Below are 21,059 nucleotides of genomic sequence, written 5' to 3' on the forward strand. Positions count from 1 at the left end.
ATCATTGAGAAATATATTTACTCATCACAATACCCATAAAGAGATTCACTCACTCAAATAACTGTTTCCACATAGAGTCTTAACCTCATACACCTTCTAAATCAACTATTTACACATCTTTGGACAGTCACACACCTCCCACCCAAACACACATTCACTATCCCATACAAATACTCACTTAACTAATTAATAACCAATATAGACTTTCACATAGCTAGTAACCAACATGTGTAGTAGTTTACACAACAAGAGATGGAGCGATAGATATTCACACAGTTTAATCACTATCCCATATATTTAGTGAGACACTTTAGTCACTTAGTCAATCACAGTGCTACTAAATCCTCCATCCAGACACTTATACATACACTCAGGCTTCGATGCAGATTGATATATATATATATATATATATATATATATATATATATATATATATTCACTGAAAAAACCATAGGTTATAGACCATATATAGTTAGGGATTAGCATTTAAAAAACCTTATTTTATTTGCACAAAACCATTGAAATTCCATATATAGTTAGTTGCACTAACTATATATCGCGGACCCGCAATCCACTGCTAATGATGTCACATATTACATCATTCATGACATGGTCAGTGACATCACTGATGACATCACTGATGACATCTCAAATGACATCACTGATGACATCACTGATGACATCACTGATGACATCACTGATGACATCACTGATGACATCACTGATGACATCACTGATGACAACACCCAGTGACTGTATGTTTCTGTAAAGTTAAAATATGTCTTACATATTGAAGAATGAGTGGATGTATAAGTGTCTGGATGAAGGATTTAGTAGGTGCATGACTGACTGTATGAGAGAATGATTAAATGTGTCTCACTGAGTGCATGGGTTAGTGATTAAAGTGTCTTAATTTGGCAATCATTATTTATGTTCTTCTGTAAACTGCTGCATGTTTAAATCAGTAGCTATATCAGTAACTATATGGGTTATTGAATGGTTGCCCAAGTATTTGTATGGGAGACTGAGTATGTGTGTGGGTGGCTGGGAGGTGTATAACTCTGTGCATAGATGTGTGAGCAGTTGATTCCCTAGGTGTATGGCTTCAAAAGTGCATGTAGAAACAGCTGTATGGACAGTTGACTGTGTGCATGAGTATATTGGTGAGTGAATGGATATCTCAGTTCTACATGTCAAAGTAAGTACATATGTAAAACACACTCCATGTGAGAGTTGACATATATAAATAACTGAACATAAGAGCCAGTGTATGTGAGAGTGGCTGTATGAATCATTGTGAACTTGTATCAAGGATTGTATAAGAGAGTAAATATGTGTTAGTATATGTTTGAATAAGTAAGGTGTGTATAACTGTATAGTTGAGGAAATGGAGGTGTGATTGATTCTTTGCATGACTGACTAGGTGTGTGAGTAACTCCATGGATGTGTGACAGTCTGTGAGTGCCTGTTTACACTGAGTGTATCTAAGGTTATATTAGAGTCTGAAGATGTATTATCACATAAATGATATCATCAGTGATGTAATCAGTAATGTCAAATGAGATGTCAGTGATGTCATCAGTGATGTCATTTGAGATGTCATCAGTGATGTCATTTGAGATGTCATCAGTGATGTCATCAGTGATGTCACTGACCATGTCATGAATGATGTAATATGTGACATCATTAGCAGTGGATTGCGGGTCCGCGATATATAGTTAGTGCAACTAACTATATATGGAATTTCAATGGTTTTGTGCAAATAAAATAAGGTTTTTTAAATGCTAATCCCTAACTATATATGGTCTATAACCTATGGTTTTTTCAGTGAATTTTCAAGGTTTTGTAAATGCAAATTCCTAACTATATATGGTCTATAACCTATGGTTTTTTCTGTGAATTTCATTGGTTTTTTAAAAGCTAATATCTATAGCTGTAAAATATATTCTTTATTAAGTGACGTATCACATAGCCCGTGAGACGCCTCATGATGCATCGCATAACCGTGACGTATCGTCTCTGCAGCGCAAACCAAACCCAAAACGTAAGCGCGCCAAAACACGCTTAAAGATATATATATATTTTTTTAACCTTAATTAGACAAAATCCACACGTGCACATATCACAAACGTTCAAAAAACACAATATGTCGGACTCCCGTTACGCTGCCGGTTAGCTGCCCGGTTCGCGTACCAAGACGCGTCTCTACGGCGAAAAAATCGTATTTTTTTTTTTGGGCCCAGCGTGGCTCTATAATATCCCCTCATCAATCCTAGGGGGTCAGAAGGGGTCTACCTTGCCCCTTTCCTTCATTTCCCCCTTTGTTTTGGCCTCCTCTTGTCTCTCGATCCTACCGAGAGACAAGATGGCGGCCGCTCCGAACTGTTTACAATGTTGACAGCCAATCAGCTACTCGTCAGACTCCCGTTACACTGCCGGTTAGCTTCCCGGTTAGCTGCCCGGTTCGCGTACCAAGACGCGTCTCTACGGCGAAAAAAACGGAATTTTTTTTTTTTTTTTTTTTTTTGGGCCCAGCGTGGCTCTATAATATCCCCTCATCAATCCTAGGGGGTCAGAAGGGGTCTACCTGGCCCCCTTTCCTTCATTTCCTCCTTTGTTTTGGCCTCCTCTTGTCTCTCGATCCTACCGAGAGACAAGATGGCGGCCGCACCGGACTGTTTAGAATGTTGACAGACACCGGAGAGCCAATCAGCTTCGCTTCGCAAAGCTCCGATAAGCGAAAAGTACGCGAACCGGATCGCTGCCCGGAGCGCTGTTACAGATATATATCTTGATTTAAACGTTAATTTCTCAAAATCCACTGAAGCACATATATTGAGACCTAGCAAAGGCACATCGGGCTAACAGTACCTACAATTTTGCCAAGTTTCGTGCAAATCCATTCAGCCGTTCGAGCTAAAAGTGAGTCCAACCGCCCTATGGAAATTAACATGGGAAAAACGCGTTTTGGGACCCCCCTTTTTTCTCGGCCCCCCCCTTGACGGAACCCCCCCAAATTTTCAGGGGCTGCTCAGAAACAAAATGTGCCATTTTCCTGAAAATTTCAGCCCATTCCGTCCACAAACGCCAAAGTTATTAGACATAGAATTTTCAGAAATCCCATAGGGAAAAAATCCTAACTATATATACCTACTGGCGACCGCCAGTAGGTAATATATATATATATATATATATATATATATATATAAAAAAATACTTATTTAAATATCGAACCAAACCAACTTCACAGGATGATATCATCAGTGATGTCACTTGAGATATCAGTGATATCACTGACCATGTCATGAATGATGTAATATGTGACATCATCAGCAGTGGATTGCGGGCGCGCGAGTTATAGTTAGTACAAACCTATGTTTTTTCAGTGAAAATATAATATATATATATATACATATATATATATATATATATACACATATATATATATACACATATATATATATATATATATATATATATATATATATATATGTGCAGAGAGGGGTCTTCCTGTTGAAAGGATATAGATATATATATATATATAGATATATATTATAGAGATATATATATATATATATATATATACAGCCCGTCCCGACCTTGTCCGGGAGCATTCAGGCTTCCCCTACCCCCGCCTGCCCCGACATTGCCCAGCAGCCCGTGCCCCCGCCCGCCCCGTCCCCCGCCTGCCCCGACATTGCCTGTAATTCTCTGCCCCAACATTGCCTTGTTGTAATTCTCTTTAATAATGTATGCCACGTATTTATAGTGAGGCTTTGCAATGCTCCAACGGCTCTGATGGATCGCTAGGTGTGACTGGCAGGCTTTTAAATCACCAAATACCCCCGAAAATACCCCTGAAAAGGATTTCTTTTTACAGCCTCAAGTGTCTACTACGCTAAAGTGAAACCTGCTCGAGGTTCCATATTTGTATCTGCTTACACTTTTCAGAATTACATCTCGCATTGTTCTGGTTAGTCCCCGTCCCCCGCCTGCCCCGACCCCTGCCAGCCCCGACATTGTCTTGTTGTAACTCCCCCACCAGCCCAGACATTGCCTTGTTGTAACTCCCCGTCCCCCGCCTGGCCCGACACCCACCTGACCCGACATTGTCCCCGGAGCCTTACCTCAGCCGCCGCTCCTCAGTTCACCGCTCCTCGCCGCCTGTCCGCCACCGCTCCTCCCCAGCGCCATGTCCGCACCGCCGCTGGCCTATACGCTGCTCCTCACGTCACCGCTCCTCCCCCGCGCCATGTCCGCCGCACCTCGGACGCCGCTCCTCCCCGTGCTCCTGACGTGAGCACGCACGTCGCGGCCGCGCTACTTTGGAGGGACTACTTTTTTTTTATATACATTTTTAAATAAAGTTTCTTTAAAATTTATATAGCCTATAACCATCTACACACCCTGACGATTTCAACGGTGTATCGGGTGTGTAGATTTGCGCTGTGGTTCCCGAGTTTACCCGCCTCAAAGCCTGTAAGTTCTTACTTTATTATAGTAGTATAGATAGATATATATATATATATATCCACTCGCCCACTTATTATGGTGAGTCAGATTTGATCAGGTCAGGAATTCTAGGACCCACTGGTCTGTTCCGCCGAGTGTACTTGAACTTGAAAGGGACAGGTGTTCTGTTCATTCAGAAAGTGAATGAGCACTAAAATGGCTTTAAATCTTGATTTTATCATGACACATTTGCTCTCTGTTCCAGGACAGATGTCAAATGCAGTTTGTCTTTTTTACTAGTTGCTGTGCATCTTATCCTGGAAAATTAGGTTTACCTTTCTTTCACATACTACAATTAGAGGATTCTGTAAAGTGAGCAGTCACAATGATTGTGAAATGAAAGGCTATAGGATGTCAGTATTTTTCTAACACACAACATTTAAATAACTTGTAAATGTATAGTACAAATATTACAAAATATATCAGGAATTAGGAAAGAACATTTTTGTTGTTGTTCAGAAGTGTAATGCAACCAAAGATTTAAATCGAAGCAAAACAAATCAGGATACTTTACTTGGTGATGTGCAAATGACATTTTTTAGCAACCCAATTTCCAAACACTATTTGTACACTATATAGTTTTATCAGTCAGTGGGAAAGTTTGTGGCCATTTCAATGGACAAAGTGCTGATTGCAAATTATAGTGTGCTACCACTTCAAGCTTTAGCTATATATTTATTAAAAGTGATAGTTTTTAAACATAATTTGAGAAACATTCCTGCCCCCACCCTGTTGGTAATGCTGTTAATGAACTGAAGAGGCAAGTCAAGGGGCATGTATATCCTATATATGGGAAGATTTGTATTATATACGGAGCAAATATTTTGTCTATTAAATAAAACAGATTTTTTTGTACATCAAACATGCTGAACTCACATATTTGAAGGTGCTCTCATATGTGAAAATGACAACTCCGTGAATTAAAATATTTGCCCAGGATCACATAATTTGAAACCAGTTGTGGCTCAAAAGCATTACAGTTAGGTCGAGATAAATATTAAAGTCTCTAGACTGTATATATTATTGACTGTTCAGGTTAAATCATCCCGCGAGACACTGTAGAGAGAGCAAATAAATCACCCCATATCAGGCTAGAAGAAGAGAGGTGCCAAAAGATGACCCTGAAACTGCCCATGTGAACAGACAAGCACAAAGAACACACAATGGGAAGTACAATGGTGGATTTCCCCTCCAGTCCCTGACAAAGGGTATGCAACCTTTACAACGCAACTTTTACCACACAGTGCTGTTACAACGCATGTATTACAACGAAAACCATTACAACGCATTACACTGGGGGGCGCTCTAGGATAAGGAGTAGTTTTAATTTACTATCCAACACCTTCCCTAGTGTCCATGGGGACTGGAGTTGGAATAGTAAATTAAACTATTCACTATCCAGCACCCCCAAGTGTAATGCGTTGTAAAGGTTTTCGTTGTAATACTTGCGTTGTAACAGCATGCGTGGTAAAAGCATGCGTTGCAACGTCATACATCCCTGACAAAGATGATCAAGGAATGCGAGCTGACAGCAAGAGGGTAGAGTGTTGGGAAGGAGGGGAGGCATTCAGACTTGGCCACATTAAATCCAGTGCAGTGGTATTCCGCTGGTTAGAAGAAAGCGAAGTGGGGATGCAGCTATGGGACCCACTGCACAGTGCATCAGAGTATACCCCGAATTTTGTAATACATACTGACTAAGCAAGGGGGCAGGGGTGACCTGTGAATGCACTTTTGTGAATTGGGCTACGGAAGACGACTAGGTAACGGTCCATGGCTGAAAAAGCAGAAAAGCAAGACAAATCAGCAGAGGCAGCTGTTTAAATTCTCCAGTGGGTGAAGGCCCATAGAATTAATTGAGTAGGAATATTTTATAGCGCCTAGTCAACTGGGTAGGTATTAAAGTTTTTTACACAGAGCATAACAAGAATTAGAAAATGTCATGAGCACCATCATGGAGGAGGTTTGGTGAGGTTGGGGACTGGGACCAACACAGAGACACAGCAGAACGTTAAGCGAAAATTAGTCCAAGGGCGACCAGTAGTAAATGAGGGGGTGATCTTATGAGAGTCACCATGCAGAAGAGTTACTGTCTGCGGAGGTATGATTTGAGGAGGAAATTATTTAGGCCTTCCCTAAAAGACAATGTGGTGACTCTGTCTTAGCCACCCGTGAAGTTTTCTTCCAGACTAAGAGGATTTGAATTTTGGAGTTTCTAGACTATAGGAGGATTTGCTCCTTGAATGTCTTACACCTCCTGGCAGTGCAAGAAGCAGGCTAAATAAGAGGGTATGTGGTAGTGAAAAGATTTGTAAGGGATGCATCCAATTCTGAACTTTATCCGTGCCTTCAGCAGGAGTCAGAGGAGGTCTCTTAGAATTTGAGAATTATTGTCAGATTTTTTTCTTCTCTGAGCGGAGGCTTGTGGTGGAGTGAAAGATGGTTTTGAGCTGGAGCAGAGGTGATGAGGAAATGAACGTCAGAGTCAATTCTTGGGCTAAGAGCATGACTGCGGATCTTGGTTGGAGGAAGAGTAGGTTTTTGATTTTCTTTAGTTGAAAATATGCTGATGGTGCTATTTTGTTCACTTGAACTGAGAGTGAGAGACAGGAATACAGCATGAAACCCAGGCATTTGGCAGAGTCACAGTATGATAGATTAAGTCCCGCTGAACACAGTTCCATGAGCAGAGATGTGTCGGTTTTTAGCATACGATTTGAGAAACGAAAAGGAATTGGTTTTTTAATCGATTTAGTTTCAGATAATGCAAGTCCATCTAGTCATGTATTGATGTCTGCTTAAGAATAGGTCTTGTGTTTTGGGAGAGATCAGTACTGTTCCATGGCTGGTGGTATGAAGTGGGTGCCTGTTTATTTATTTTATTTATTTTTGGTATTTATTAAGCGCGAACAATTGCCCGCAGGCGTCTCGGCGCTGTACTGTTTTACCCTCCTATATGATCTTTGCAGTTTTTCAGAGGTTGAGGTTGGTTGTTGGACTTCGACCTTGGCAGGCGGCTTCCCCATGAATCGTGATTGAAGAATAAGATGAAAAGTTGACTGTTTACTTCTAAAGGAGAGCCAAATCGATCAACAGGGTTGTGTCACCAGTCTTTGTTGAGGGAGGTAATGTTTCCTGAGGAGGCTGCCGTATGTTTGTTTGCCTGACTGAGGAGCTATGTTTTCAAGCAATCGGTCAGTGGCTATTTTCAAACAAGTTTTGAAATGCACCACCCAAATGAAGTAAATTGCCACTAGGCTTGATTGGTAAGGTTCATAAGCAAATAGTAGTTCCAGATGAAAAACGCTGAATCCGTGGTTGCAAAAGAGTTCTTTTAATATGCCAAGAAAAACCAGCCAACGCGTTTCGTTCTGTCAAGCAGAACTTCTTCAGGGCGCAATGGTGTACAAGAAGACGGGGATATATTCTGATTCAAAGTATCTGTATTGAAACAAGGAGCCAAATCCTTCAATGTAGATATCTAATAGGCCGTGTTGAGTTCCGACAGTATTTCAAACAAAATCTTCACCTAAGGTTGCCTTATATATTCAAGGGAAGTAATTCTAAAAGGGGACGCTCGATTTGCATCATATAAATTTTTCAGCGTATTACGCGCTTCACTGGGCCCAAGTATTGGCCTTCAAGTGGTGTGACGTGCACTTTGTTTGCACCGTCAAGTTTTTCAATTCCTGCAGTCCATAGTTGGCTCCAAATATGTAATCAAATGAAGGTAGTTGCCTTAAGGGGTCGTATTATTCCCCCAGTTGGCGTGTCCACGGTCCGCGCGCCAAACCCTTCCCGGCAAGTTGTGGGCTATTGTATCATATTAAAAAAACCTTGAGCTCAAGTACAAGAAGCCCTTGCTTCAAAAAAAAAAAAACATCTCCAGGATGAAGGGTAAACTGAAAGACTAATAAGGGAATAAAGCTAGCACCACGAAGGGGAGACTGGAGGAAAGTGGCAGATGCTACGCCAAATTCGCACCCTACTAAGAAAACCAGAAGAAAGAAAAGTTACTCTAACGAGGATGAACAAAGCACTGGATTCCAGAACAGACGTGTGTGAAATTCAAAGAGGATGACCAAAATCCGAGCTTTGGGACTCCCTCTACGTGTGGGTTGAGCTCGTTCTACCCAATGTATATTTGCTGGGGTCAATAAGGGTTCATCAGAGAAGGAAAAGTGTTCATGTAAAGGTTTTAGGATCAAAACCAAACGCGATGATGATCAGTGTCAGAGTAACAGAACTGTGAAATCAGAAACACGTTCTTGAGATAAAAAAAGGAGGGTGATAACATGAAAGCTTAAGACCATGCTGGACTTCGACCCCAACCCTGGTAAGAATGAGAAAGTGCAAATGTTATGCTTAAAACAAACAAACTAGGGTTTTACTGGCACTCTTCATTCAAATACAATGAGTCAAGACGGAAAGAATGACACTTTGAGTAGACCGAGGCATTGCTGAAATTAATTAATTCATAAAAACAGAGGGGAGCGATGGATTAACAGGGTAGGTGTTAGCAATGCATTTAATGAATAAAGTGGGGCATAACTGCAAAGTGCATAAGGGGCACCTAAAGCATTCACAAAGGTTATCTGGTTGTTTTAAACCATCACCAGGAATTTCTAAGAAAGAAGAGAATGCTCCAAAATGAAGTAATATTTTCTTTCCATTCAGACCTACTAACAAAAATTCTCTTTCTTAGAATACAAGATCGAACAATCTTACAACTGGGTGGCTAGAGTTTCCTTGTCGAGTGTCCAGACTTTCTTGTACTGTTTGCAAAAATACAAGTGCCAATTGGCTCGCTATGAAAAATGCCTCAACATGGAACTTTGAAAATGCCCCTTAAAAGAATTGACCCTTTCAATCAAAATGACATGGTGTCTTTAGGAAGAGGCATGTTTTTGTGTACTGGCTAATCTAGCTCGCTTAAACGAGGATCCATTTTGTTAACATACAGAGCATGATCTGATGGAACCAACTTCTCAAGCACATAAAGCGAACGTTCCTTTTGATTGCTTAATTTATAACAAGGAAACGCAGGTAAATACAAAATAAATGTTTTAAATCCAGCTCATGCCTCTTTATTCTGCCACCCAACATTTCCTGCCCCTATATTTCTCTCTTGGGGGTTCTTTCCCATCAATGCTTTCTTTTCTCTGTCACCATTGCCCATCATTCTACTCCTTATTCCATCTTTCTTTTTGGGTCAAATACTGATGATGAAAATTACGTTTTGGTCCCCAGAAATAAGTGAGGGTGCCAATAACCTGCATATACCGGTAGAAACTAAGAACGTTTTTCATTAAATAGCGAGCTTGTTGTATAGAATGATGTAAGTATTTATTTAGGCTGTTAAATAGAGTATTCCACCGTGATGGACACGGATCTCTAAACACTAAAACATACCCGATTGCCATGCAAGATTACACAGCAAGCGCTGTTCGGTGTCAGACTAGGTAGACTGGAATGCATTTGTTTGCTGGTTTTAAACTTAGTGCAAAACTTCCACAACACAGTATGCAGCAGCTTCTCTTGAGCCTAAACTGGCTAGGTTGCAACCTAATGGCATGGTCTGGTCCTACACTTTACAGGTTTCTAGTGCCATCACTTATTTATTTATTTATAGTCTTGTATCGCGCCTGAATCAGCCCCGAAGGGGTATCTCTGCGCGTAGCTTCTGCATGAGTTGAGCAAACTGTAATGAGGAGGATGACAGAGAGAGTAGCCAAATTATTCGTGTGCGAACAGATGAGTTTTTAGTTTTTTTCTAAAGGAGAAAAGGTTAGGGATTTGCCTCATCTGGGGTGGAAGAGAGTTCCACAACAAGGGGCCTTTAAGGGAGGGTGCTCGCCCCCCCCTGTCTCGCTCTGGAAACTTTAGGTACATGCAGCAGCATGGTGTTGCTGGAACGCAGAGCACGTCCAGGAGAATAGGGAAGAAAAATCTCTTTTAAATATTTGGGACCAGACCCATAAATGCACTTGTGCATAATGCAGCAGATTTTGAAGTTTATTCGCTGTTGCACTGGGAGCCAATGAAGGTGGGAAAGAAGAGGGCGGGAAGGAGTACGGGGAGGGGCATTCAGGATGAGTCTTGCCGCAGTATTCTGCACCACCTGCAGTCTGCGTAGTTGTTCCTGGTTGGCGGAAATGAGTAGACTATTACAATAGTCCACTCGTCCAAGGACTAGTGCCTGCACCAGCGTTTTCCTATAGATGTTAGGTAGGAAGGGGAAAATACGCCGTAAGAGACCAATTGTACAGAAACACGTTCCCGTGACCTGACTGACGTGATCTTTCATAATCAGAGCTTGGTCCAGGCGCACTCCCAGATTTTTGATGGTCAGTTTGGGCGCTGGGACAGGTCCTAGCTCAAGTGGCCACCAATCCGGCGACCAGAGCAGGGTGGCCCCTCCAAACAACATGACCTCCGTTTTGGACACATTGCATTGGAGGAAGTTCTGGGCCATCCAACCCGCCACTGCTCTCATGCCGTCTTGAAAGGATTTCATGACTGCAGGTGTGATGGTCTGAAAGGGAAATAACAGCTGAGTGTCGTCAGCGTAGGAGATTGGGGAGAACCCGTAAGATCTTATAATCTCTGCCAAAGGGGCCACATATACATTGAATAACGTGGGGCTCAGACATGAGCCCTGTGGCACACCCTTGGTAAGCTTCCTGCAGACAGATTTATAGGAGCCTAATTTGACACCTTGATGTCTGTCTTCAAGAAAGCTTTCAAGCCATGCAAGGGCGGTCCCTTTTACTCCCACTGCCTTCAGACGGTCGAGGAGAATTTTATGCGACACCGTGTCGAAGGCAGCGGACAAATCCAATAGCACCAGAATCACTGAGCTCCCCCTGTCAAGTGACATTCTGATGTTATCTGTCACTGAGAGGAGGGCTGATTCGGTGCTATGGTTAGGCCGGAAACCAGATTGCGAGTGGTCTAGGCCGCCCGCTGCCTCGATGTAGCTGGACAGGTGTGCATTGACATGCTTCTCGGCCATCTTGCTGTAATAAGGCAGAAGGGAGATGGGACGGAGGTTGGAGAGCTCTGTCCATGGGAGCGCCGCATTCTTGCGGATGGGGTTCACCACTGCATTTTTCCACTCTGCTGGTACTTTTCCCTCTTTAAGAGACTGATTGATCAAATCCTGAATGTGGGGGGCTAACAGGGTGCGGAGGGAGGTTAGGGTTTTAGCAGGAATAAGGTCATTCGGTGATCCAGATTTTACTTGGGTCACGGTATTGACAGGAGGGAATGTGGTTAATGTGAAGTTGGTATTTTTATTAGGGGAGGAGACATTCAAGGTATCGCTATTTGGTTGGGATGCCAGAATTTTTTCATAGATGGCTTCTATTTTATTTTCGAAGTATGATGAGACTTCTTCACATAGACTTTGTGAGAAGTCATCTGGACTTGTACAAGCCGTGGGTTTAGCGAAAGTTTCAAGGATCCTGTACAGTTCTTTAGGGGAATTACCGGCTTCCATGAGCTGTAGAGCAATATTGTTTTTACGGGCAGCTTTAATATGTTTATAATAGTTGTTTTGCGCTGCACGATGTGCCTTTTTGTTCTCCTCAGAATGTGATTTCCTCCATCTTTTTTCTATCCTCCTGCATTCTTGCTTCTCTTTCCTAAGGGCCTCGGTATACCATTTTTCCTGTTTAGCTACAGGGAGCTGTTTAAATGTTTTCAGGGGGGCAATTTTATCAATGGCTGTAGTAAGAGATTGCTGGAACATAGTTAGCTTGTGTTCTACTTCTTTAGTGTCTCTAATCTCGGGTTTTTCCCACACCTTTTGTAACGTCTCCAGTGTGAGTTTGTGCCACTGTCTGCGAGTGGTGGGGGGTAGGGGTATCTTATGGGGACCTACATTGGCTTTAAGAATTGTAGTAGAAAATGATCGGACCAGTTGATTTGAATAGGTTTATGGCACAGTATGTTGTCAAAGTTGGTATATATCAGGTCAATGCAGTGCCCACCTTCATGAGTGGGATCCTGATTTTTTTGTGTCAGACCGATGGTGTGCATGTCGGTAGACAGACTTTTGGCGCCTATTGAGTCAGGTTGGTCAGTATGAATATTAAAATCTCCAAGGAGGAGAAAATCCTCATTGGCCCGTATATGAGGGCCTATCATCTCTAAAAGAGATGTAGAGAAGTTGGGACACGGAGGGGGTGGTCTATATACAATTACGCCTTTACTAGCCTTTCTGTTTGGGAAAATAATTCTGAAAACCATAATTTTCATTTCTTTGCAACATTGTTTGTCCAAAATGTCTAGTTTGAGGGACTCTTTATAAATTATGGCGATGCCGCCACCTGTTTTGTCAGGGCAGTCAGAGTGATGAAGTTTGTATCCCAAAGGTACTCCCAATGTAATGGCAGATACCGTATGGGGCTTTAACCAGGTTTCAATAATGAAACAGAGATCTGGGGTCAAAGAGTGTATTAAATCCCAGATCTCAATTTGGTGTTTGGGCATTGAGCGAACATTAATAAGGATACAATGCAAATCATGTAGTCAATAGTCTTCCACAGATACACATGTATCCTGTAGTGCCCGCTTTGGCTTGAAGCTCCTCAGTGCCCTTTAGTGGGTTAGAGGTGTTATTTAAATTGTAGAAGTCCTTGAGAACTTTGGCAATGAAACAGTGCACCAATCATTCAACAGATGGCTCAAGAAGGGCTTCAAGTGTGAGTTTTTGCCTGGTCTCTCTTTTTAACAATCACCACATGTTTAGCTGCTAATCTGTGTACTTCCTGCGGTTCCTTTATTTATTTTTCGGAGACTACTGTATAGGCCACTTTAAGGTTTATTTAAGACAAGGGCACGGGCATGTTCTCAATCGTGGTAATGAGGAGCTCAATCAAGCTCTCTTTTTGCGAAGCATGATTTGGCTGTGGGGTGTGAAAAGTTGGAGTCAAAATGAAAGACATTAAATTACTGTGGCCGCTCCCAAGCTGGACCAGTACTTTAGTCTAGTTTAGGTATAGGCAGCGGTCATGTATCCATTTCAACCTGTGGGAAAAGCAGCCTAGAGGTGGTATATTTGGACACATACATATTTCAATACCAAGGATTCAGGTGTATTTGGGTGCCACCAGCTGTTAAAAATGGCAAGTGGCAAGCCTGTAGGAGACCTGTAGGTGTGCCACATATGCATTCACAGGAGGCAGAACAGATGAGAGGAGATGCCTCAAAAAGGCATTGCTCTCTTTTCGGGCTCAAATTCTCCTAACTGAATTTGACCGATAGAACATATGAACCTGCAGTATACTTTTCATTCTCTCTAAATGTGTCTGGTCCTTGTACAAACAATACAATTTACAGCGCTAAAGGATACAAGGAAGTAAAGGATATCATGACTGCGTGCTTGCCTTTATCTACGACTGCCAGCTGATCTTGAAGTCAAGGACATTGTTCGTATCTTCGTCTAGGGATATCAGCTTGTGCAAGAGCTGGTTCATCCAAGGTCATCAATAACGGCACCCTAAGGTTTTTCTCCCAAGTCTAAACCTGGACTGCTAGGTTCTATTAAAGACAGGCCAACTCCCTTTTAACCCCTTCGACGCGGATGACGAGCTCAGCTCGTCATGAAGTACACCTCTCGTACGCTCATGACGAGCTGAGCTCGTCATGAACCGCAGGATTTTTAAATCTTCAGCGCACAGCGGGAAAATGCACCGCACAATGGTGTTAAGTACCCTGTGATGAGTGGAGGCTCAAAGTTGGGCCTTAGTTGCTAGATTATTTGTGTCTCAACTGATGTTTATTAGGTGTGGAATGACACATGGACAATAACAGAAGGTGGTTTACTTGGTAAACCAATGCAAGACTTAGGACCTGCTCAGACAGGAGTTAAATAATAAATGAATACAGGACAACGGGACTCAGTGTATACACAGATAAATGTCCCAAAGATAGAATAAATAAAAAATAAACACACCAAGGTGCACTGATCCCATTTGGTGGTTTAGATCTCAACATTCCTTGAAAACGATAAATGGCCTCTAGAGTCAACTATCCTTCCCCAAACCAGCTGAGAAAAGGAACACAAACGATGGAATAAATTAGAGAAAAACTATTTCAAATAGACACCGATAACCATCAAAGGAGTATGGAGACAGGCTCGAAATTGTATGAAATATAGTATTTCTGATAAGTTATTAAAAAATACTTAAACACCATAAATATTATTGGTCATATATAAAAAAAACTTAATACTTTCTAAGATCATATTTTGGGAAATTTAAATACATTTTCAATACAAACAACATATGTTAAATACATTGTTAATAACACATGCTAAAGGAGAAGGAGGATCCCCCTAAGCCAAGGCAGGGAAGTGTTCAACGCATAGCAGGAGAACACCGGGTACAATTAGGCTTTCACAAAATTTAAAAACCCATCTGAATGAGTGCTGGTAGTCCTTGAATCCAAAAGACTGACACACGGTAATCACAATGTGCATTTACACAGGGCAGATTTTGCAATTTCTACGAGCTGTAATTAACAAAACCTCATTTAATGGAACTTAATTGATCAAAAGTTCGATCCTGGGATCAAATGTCAGTCTTGAGCACTTAACTACCTGAGCCCATCTGCTGGCTTCAGTCAGCGGCTATACTGGGCCAGTTCAGACCAGGTCAGTGGTCAAACAGGTTAGATTAACCCCGCAAAGCTACAGGCAGCAACTCCCAACGCGAGTCGCAACCCCTATGCAGAAGCTACATTAACAAACAAGCACACAAGAATATATTTTGAAGCTTATTCAAACTATGCTGATGAGTATGCCACAGAAGCTTCGAAAAACAAACATACCCATTTTTCTTTGGCAAGTAGGCTTCCATGTCAAAGAAAACATGCTTCCGCTCTTTGATGTGACTGCTGATTTGCTGTATAAGTTCAGCATCTTCAATAACAGCGGTTTGTTTGTGCCTGCATAAAGAAGACATTTAAAAACAGAACAAACACTTTGTTATTTAAAGGGCTCATTTTCAGAGGAAACATTGAAGAAATAATAAAAGTCAGAGGACGCTGCAGTGAACCGCAACAGAGATCATTCTTCACGCATCAGCGGTGCAACTAACATGGACCGTTCATTTGGCAGCAGGCCTGCATGGTGCACGCCTCTAGAGTGATCCAGTGGTCACAGGGACACATAGGTAGGCACTAGCCTGTTTTTATGAATTACACAATGCGAAGCCTAACCACACAGGCATCTTAGAGGTAACTTCAAAGCTTTCATAGTTTGCAGAATCGGGGTATAGGCCTACGATTGCCTTTGCTCATTAAGAAAACAAACTGATGGGTGTGGGAAGCGGATGGGGTAAAATGCACTATGTATAGTCTGTTAATTTGGTAATTTGTGTGCACAAATCTGCTTAGTACTTCCAAATCCCAACAGATGCACCCTTTTGTAATGTGCAAATCAAGCTTTCGTGAGGGCTTGGCGATCCCTTCAAGGGCAGGATCTTGTGGGGGCAGAAAGGGAGGCAGTACCCCAGGCCACTGAACAGACTAGAATTTCAACAGGACTAATAACAATGGTCAATTCCACGTCCCACAACCGGACGGTCCCTCCTGAAGGGACTCAGTCGAGTGGTGGAGCACAGAGCAGACGGGGAGGTGGATATTCACAGATATGTGAACTGGTATTTCTGGGGCTGGAAACCAACTGAGGGATCAGCAGAGCGGGACATGGAAGGGATAACAAGAGGGTTGGGACGAGCTTGGAGGAACCCTCCTGGGGGGCCCCTAGTGAAGGTGAACGAGGAGGTCACGTGCTGCCTCACATTTTAATTCATATCCCTTAGAGATCATGGTGATGTTTGGAGGCAGAGAAAGAAGAACAGGCCCCTGATGAAGTGTAAATAAAAGAAGCACAGAATTATTTCAGTAAATTCACATCATAAATCAAAACAGACTACCCGGTATATACTGCTGGAGCGTGGGTCTCATGTAGTAGAGAGGACACACGCGCCCCACCCGCTCTATTTAGTGCACATTAATTAACAAAAAGGTCATGATTCCGAACATTCTTGGTGGAACATGTATGACCGAGACAAACCACACTAATTCATGACTTCAATGAATATTACTTGGCCCAAAAGTGCAAACTAACATTTGGGGACAAACTGTTCATCGTACATGTGGGAACACATACAGTCTTGGTCAGATGTGGAACCAGGCAGACAGGTTCAGTCCTAGCTAGCTCCGACATGCAGAGGTGAAATTGTCTACAAGAAAGTAAGAAGCATTCCCCAACAAGTTGGTCCCTTTAGTACACCTGGAAGGTTATGGTTTACGTGCTCTTTATGGATGGCGGCCTAGGGGAAATTTGCTTATTTAAATATATGCAATACACCTTTGCTAATGAATGCTTTGTTTGTTCCCTGCACAGCTGCTGCAGTCTCAGCTCAAATACGTGGTGAGAAGAATTTGCCATACTTAGCTAAACTCATCACCACTCGCACACTAACCACAAAACTCCACTACAGTGGCCAGGTCTTTCACCATCTACAACTGGCATACAATGCCCTCATTTGCCAGTACCTTACTACAGAAGTTTTTAACTTGTCTTGAACTGCACGGGCTGAGACGCTGATGCAATACTTTCTCAACAATTGCCCAGTTAACAGATCGCAGTTTGCTTCTTGCTCGTGTTGGCTAATGTTAAATCTGACCCTAGGTTCTGTACAAACTTTGAAATTGTCAGAGCATGCTCTTTGGAACGGATGTTCACGGAGACAGCATATTCTGGTTGAAAGACCAGTCGACGCACCAGGCCAAACCTTCTCAAGCTCTTGAATCCTGGACACGTCTTGCACACATACAGAGGACTGTGTAATGCGGTGTGTGCAATCGACAGACGATCATACAATTGAAAGTTAGGCATGGTTGACAAACTTCCTCAAGCATTTAAAATATAGCATTATCTGTTCTGTTCTCAGAAAGGAATAATATTGAAAAACAGCTGAACCACCATATACCGATTAGCAGACCAGACTTGTTTTGTGGCTACTTGGGACCAGCATTTATCTCGTTTCTGGGCACTCTCAATTTTTGCCCAAAAAGGGAAACTGTGAGGACCGAGAAATCTCAGTTCCCCTGGATCCAAAGATCACACCTGCATTCCTCAAATACTGAACCAATACTTAACAGTCCTCTAAGCACACAACTAATTTTTACAATCTGGTGATTTATCTTTCCAAAAGAAAAAATGTTAATGTTTGCTGAAGTGAATAATATTTAGCACTGATTCTCAATATTGATCACTTGTTCTCAGTAATAAATGCATGCTTGAAAACCGGTTTAATATAGTTTAGCAAGGATGAATAAAAAGCAAGCTGCAACATGCAGCACATGTTTAGCAACAACTTGGCAAACCAGTGCTGAAATGTCTTACCCCCGGAGAGCGAAACGTATAGCGTAAGCGAAAGGCGCACTGTAAGGCGAGAGCAGTCATGCTCTGGGCCAGATCGGTATGAGATTTTCAGGATATCCACACAGTAACAATTATCATGCAATAAATCCAAATGGAAATCATTTATAGAGTAGGGGGTTGTCTTGAAAATGTGGCATGGATCCTACGTTTCTAAACCTAAAGGCACCACTGAGACCGAGCCCAGTTGTGCAACAGCAAGCTGGACATCCATCAGTCGGAGCGGATCCCCATCATTATGTGCAATTCTTACTCATTGAGGGGAAAGGGAACTTGTGTCGGCGCCTTTAAGACCTTGTTTCCGAGGTATTCCACACCAGTGCTGCTACCTGCATTCCATGTTAAATACAATAGAGCCACCCAATATTCCCACAGGGACTGGGTATTATCAATAACAATTAAACAGGTGTCCCTGAAGGAATTATTTCAATTCTATTCAGTAAATTCAAAATATTGCCACAAAAGTTATCAGCAATTGGAACAAGAGCAAGGAAAAAAGAAAACAGATTTAAACTGTTTTTTTATTACTCAAAATTATTTCTTTTTGGATTTTTTCTCTTTCATACACAAATCTAAAATATGGCAACAAAAATACTACTATACAGGCAACAAAAAAACTAAATATCATGTCGAAAACGGTATTTTACAAAAATACAATTATTTGATACTCAAAATAATGTGACGACAGTAAGCAAAACGTTGCCAGGCGTCGACGTTTCGGTCCTTAATTGGTTGAAATAATCCATAGGACCATCTTCAGGACCATGCGCTGCACATATTAATCCAGGACCTCCAGCCGGAAGTCAAAAAGGTTAAAAGGTTATGCACTGCATAAACCTCCTGTCCAAAAATGTGGATGTTATCTCTCAAAATTCAGATTCCAACTCCAATGATTCATGTGACAATCAAGGGCGAGATTTCGACATTAGTCCGAGTCACTCGCAACACTTAATGGCGTTGGTGAGGAGGCCGTCGTCAACAACGCCATTAAGTGTTGCGAGTGACTCGGACTAATGTCGAAATCTCGCCCTTAATTGTCACATGAATCATTGGAGTTGGAATCTGAATTTTGAGAGATAACATCTACATTTTTGGACAGGAGGTTTATGCAGTGCATAACCTTTTAACCTTTTTGACTTCCGGCTGGAGGTCCTGGATTAATATGTGCAGCGCATGGTCCTGAAGATGGTCCTATGGATTATTTCAACCAATTAAGGACCGAAACGTCGACGCCTGGCAACGTTTTGCTTACTGTCGTCACATTATTTTGAGTATCAAATAATTGTATTTTTGTAAAATACCGTTTTCGACATGATATTTAGTTTTTCATGTGTATAGCAAAAGTTGCCTGATACTACTGAGAATTTTTGTTGCCTGTATAGTAGTATTTTTGTTGCCATATTTTAGATTTGTGTATGAAAGAGAAAAAATCCAAAAAGAAATAATTTTGAGTAATAAAAAAACAGTTTAAATCGGTTTTCTTTTTTCCTTGCTCTTGTTCCAATTGCTGACCACTTTTGTGGCAATATTTTGAATTTACTGAATAGAATTGAAATAATTCCTTCAGGGACACCTGTTTAATTGTTATTGCATTCCATGTTGGCTGCAGATCACGTTGAGCAAGAGGAACAGGAATTTCACAGCCTCAGGTGGCTTCAGGAAACGCACCCCGAAATGCTGAAAAATTGCACAAGAAGTAATCTAAAAATATACCTCTCTACGTTATTTTAATTGGTGTTTTACACTGTGCTTTATGCAACCCTCAGGCGGCCTCAACGGGTGAAGGAGGACAAGGGAGAAGCAAAAGACGCACCAATAGAGGGGAAATTGGGGATAGGTTGGGGGAAATATAAAACATGCTGTGAATGAACGACCTTTTTCAAAAATGCTAGCATGTCGTTGGATGGAGCAGTGGTGCAATGGAAGTAAATAGCCTGAAGCGAGCAGGAGAGGTAAAGATGCAAGCATTAAAGGGCTGGAGGAAATCGGAGCTGGGTTGATGGGTTTGTAGAGAAAAGGCGGGGACTGCCTGTGTTAGAATTTGTGTATGTCATTCCATGAGCATCAATGCTCCCCCTTGTGAACAAGAACACATTCTTCGGCCAGATAGTTTCTCAGATGGTTATATTCAAACACACCTGTTTGGCCCAGCAATGCTTTCACAAAAAAGCACCTCTTTATCTAATCAAGCAAATTTACATACAATAGGTAGCAGAACTCTTGGGTTGGCTGACTAAGACTAGTATTCGATCCTGAACTTACATCTGACAGTCGATGCTGTATTCCAATGCCTGCAGGTGCCAAGCAACCAAAAGCCGTCAGGTCTTTGTGGCACCATAGAACACATTGTGCTGGATCTTGTTGTGTTCCTTTCCCCACATGTAGCACTGCACTGGTAGCATAATTGAATCTGCTAAACACAGACAGGTATTATTTTCCACCAAATATTCGTTAATGGTGTAAGTCAAAAACACATTTATTTGGGGGGGGGGGGGGGGGGGGGGGAATACTGGGACCCTTATACCCACTATTCTACGGCTTGGATGCCAATGACATGAGCAGAACACCTTCTGTTTGAAGACGAGTGGTGGCCTGGTTACTGGACTGCCAGTAACATGTAAATTAAACTAGCACAGGTAATTTGTACAAAGCGTTGTGCCACACTCACCTACTTCCAAAACAGAAAAAAAATACTTTAATCTGTGCCTACATTACCCTGTACTCCTGTACTTGATGGCAGCTAAAACACTGGATTTCGGAGTGGTAAGAGAAGGATCTTAAAGCTTGTGCTAGAATTTGTGAGGCTTTAAATTGGGCCTTGCCTGCAGCATTGAGCAGGAACTGAAAAGTATGTATTGGGCCAGTTTGCAACCAAGGAGGGTGCGAGCTGGGCAGCAACGTCCGTGCCACTCTGCACACCAGTTTCAGGTTAACTGATGGGGCTTGGGCCCAGAGTAACCTGACCAGGCTTTCCTCCTCCTCTCTCCTCGCACAGCTACATTTGGGAAAGGAATCAGACGGAAGCCATTTCCATTAGGTGCCCCCCACCTTCTGTGAGCCTTGAGCAGAACAGGGGAAAGCTGGTAAG

General features: G+C 42.1%; 1 protein-coding gene across 2 annotated transcripts in view; it reads right to left on the reverse strand.

Moving 5' to 3' along the window:
* The window catches only part of LOC147660706 (transmembrane protein 120B), a 118,319-nt gene that overhangs the window by 80,265 nt on the left and 16,995 nt on the right, over positions 1-21,059 (reverse strand). For both annotated transcript variants that reach the window (XM_086951521.1, XM_086951522.1), the window contains exon 3: positions 15,349-15,465. In XM_086951521.1, the coding sequence (XP_086807647.1) occupies positions 15,349-15,465 (117 nt within the window). The remainder of the gene's footprint in view (positions 1-15,348; positions 15,466-21,059) is intronic.

This window comes from Lissotriton vulgaris, unplaced genomic scaffold (genome assembly GCF_964263255.1).
Source record: "Lissotriton vulgaris unplaced genomic scaffold, aLisVul1.2 SCAFFOLD_2916, whole genome shotgun sequence".
Classification (NCBI taxonomy): domain Eukaryota; kingdom Metazoa; phylum Chordata; class Amphibia; order Caudata; family Salamandridae; genus Lissotriton; species Lissotriton vulgaris.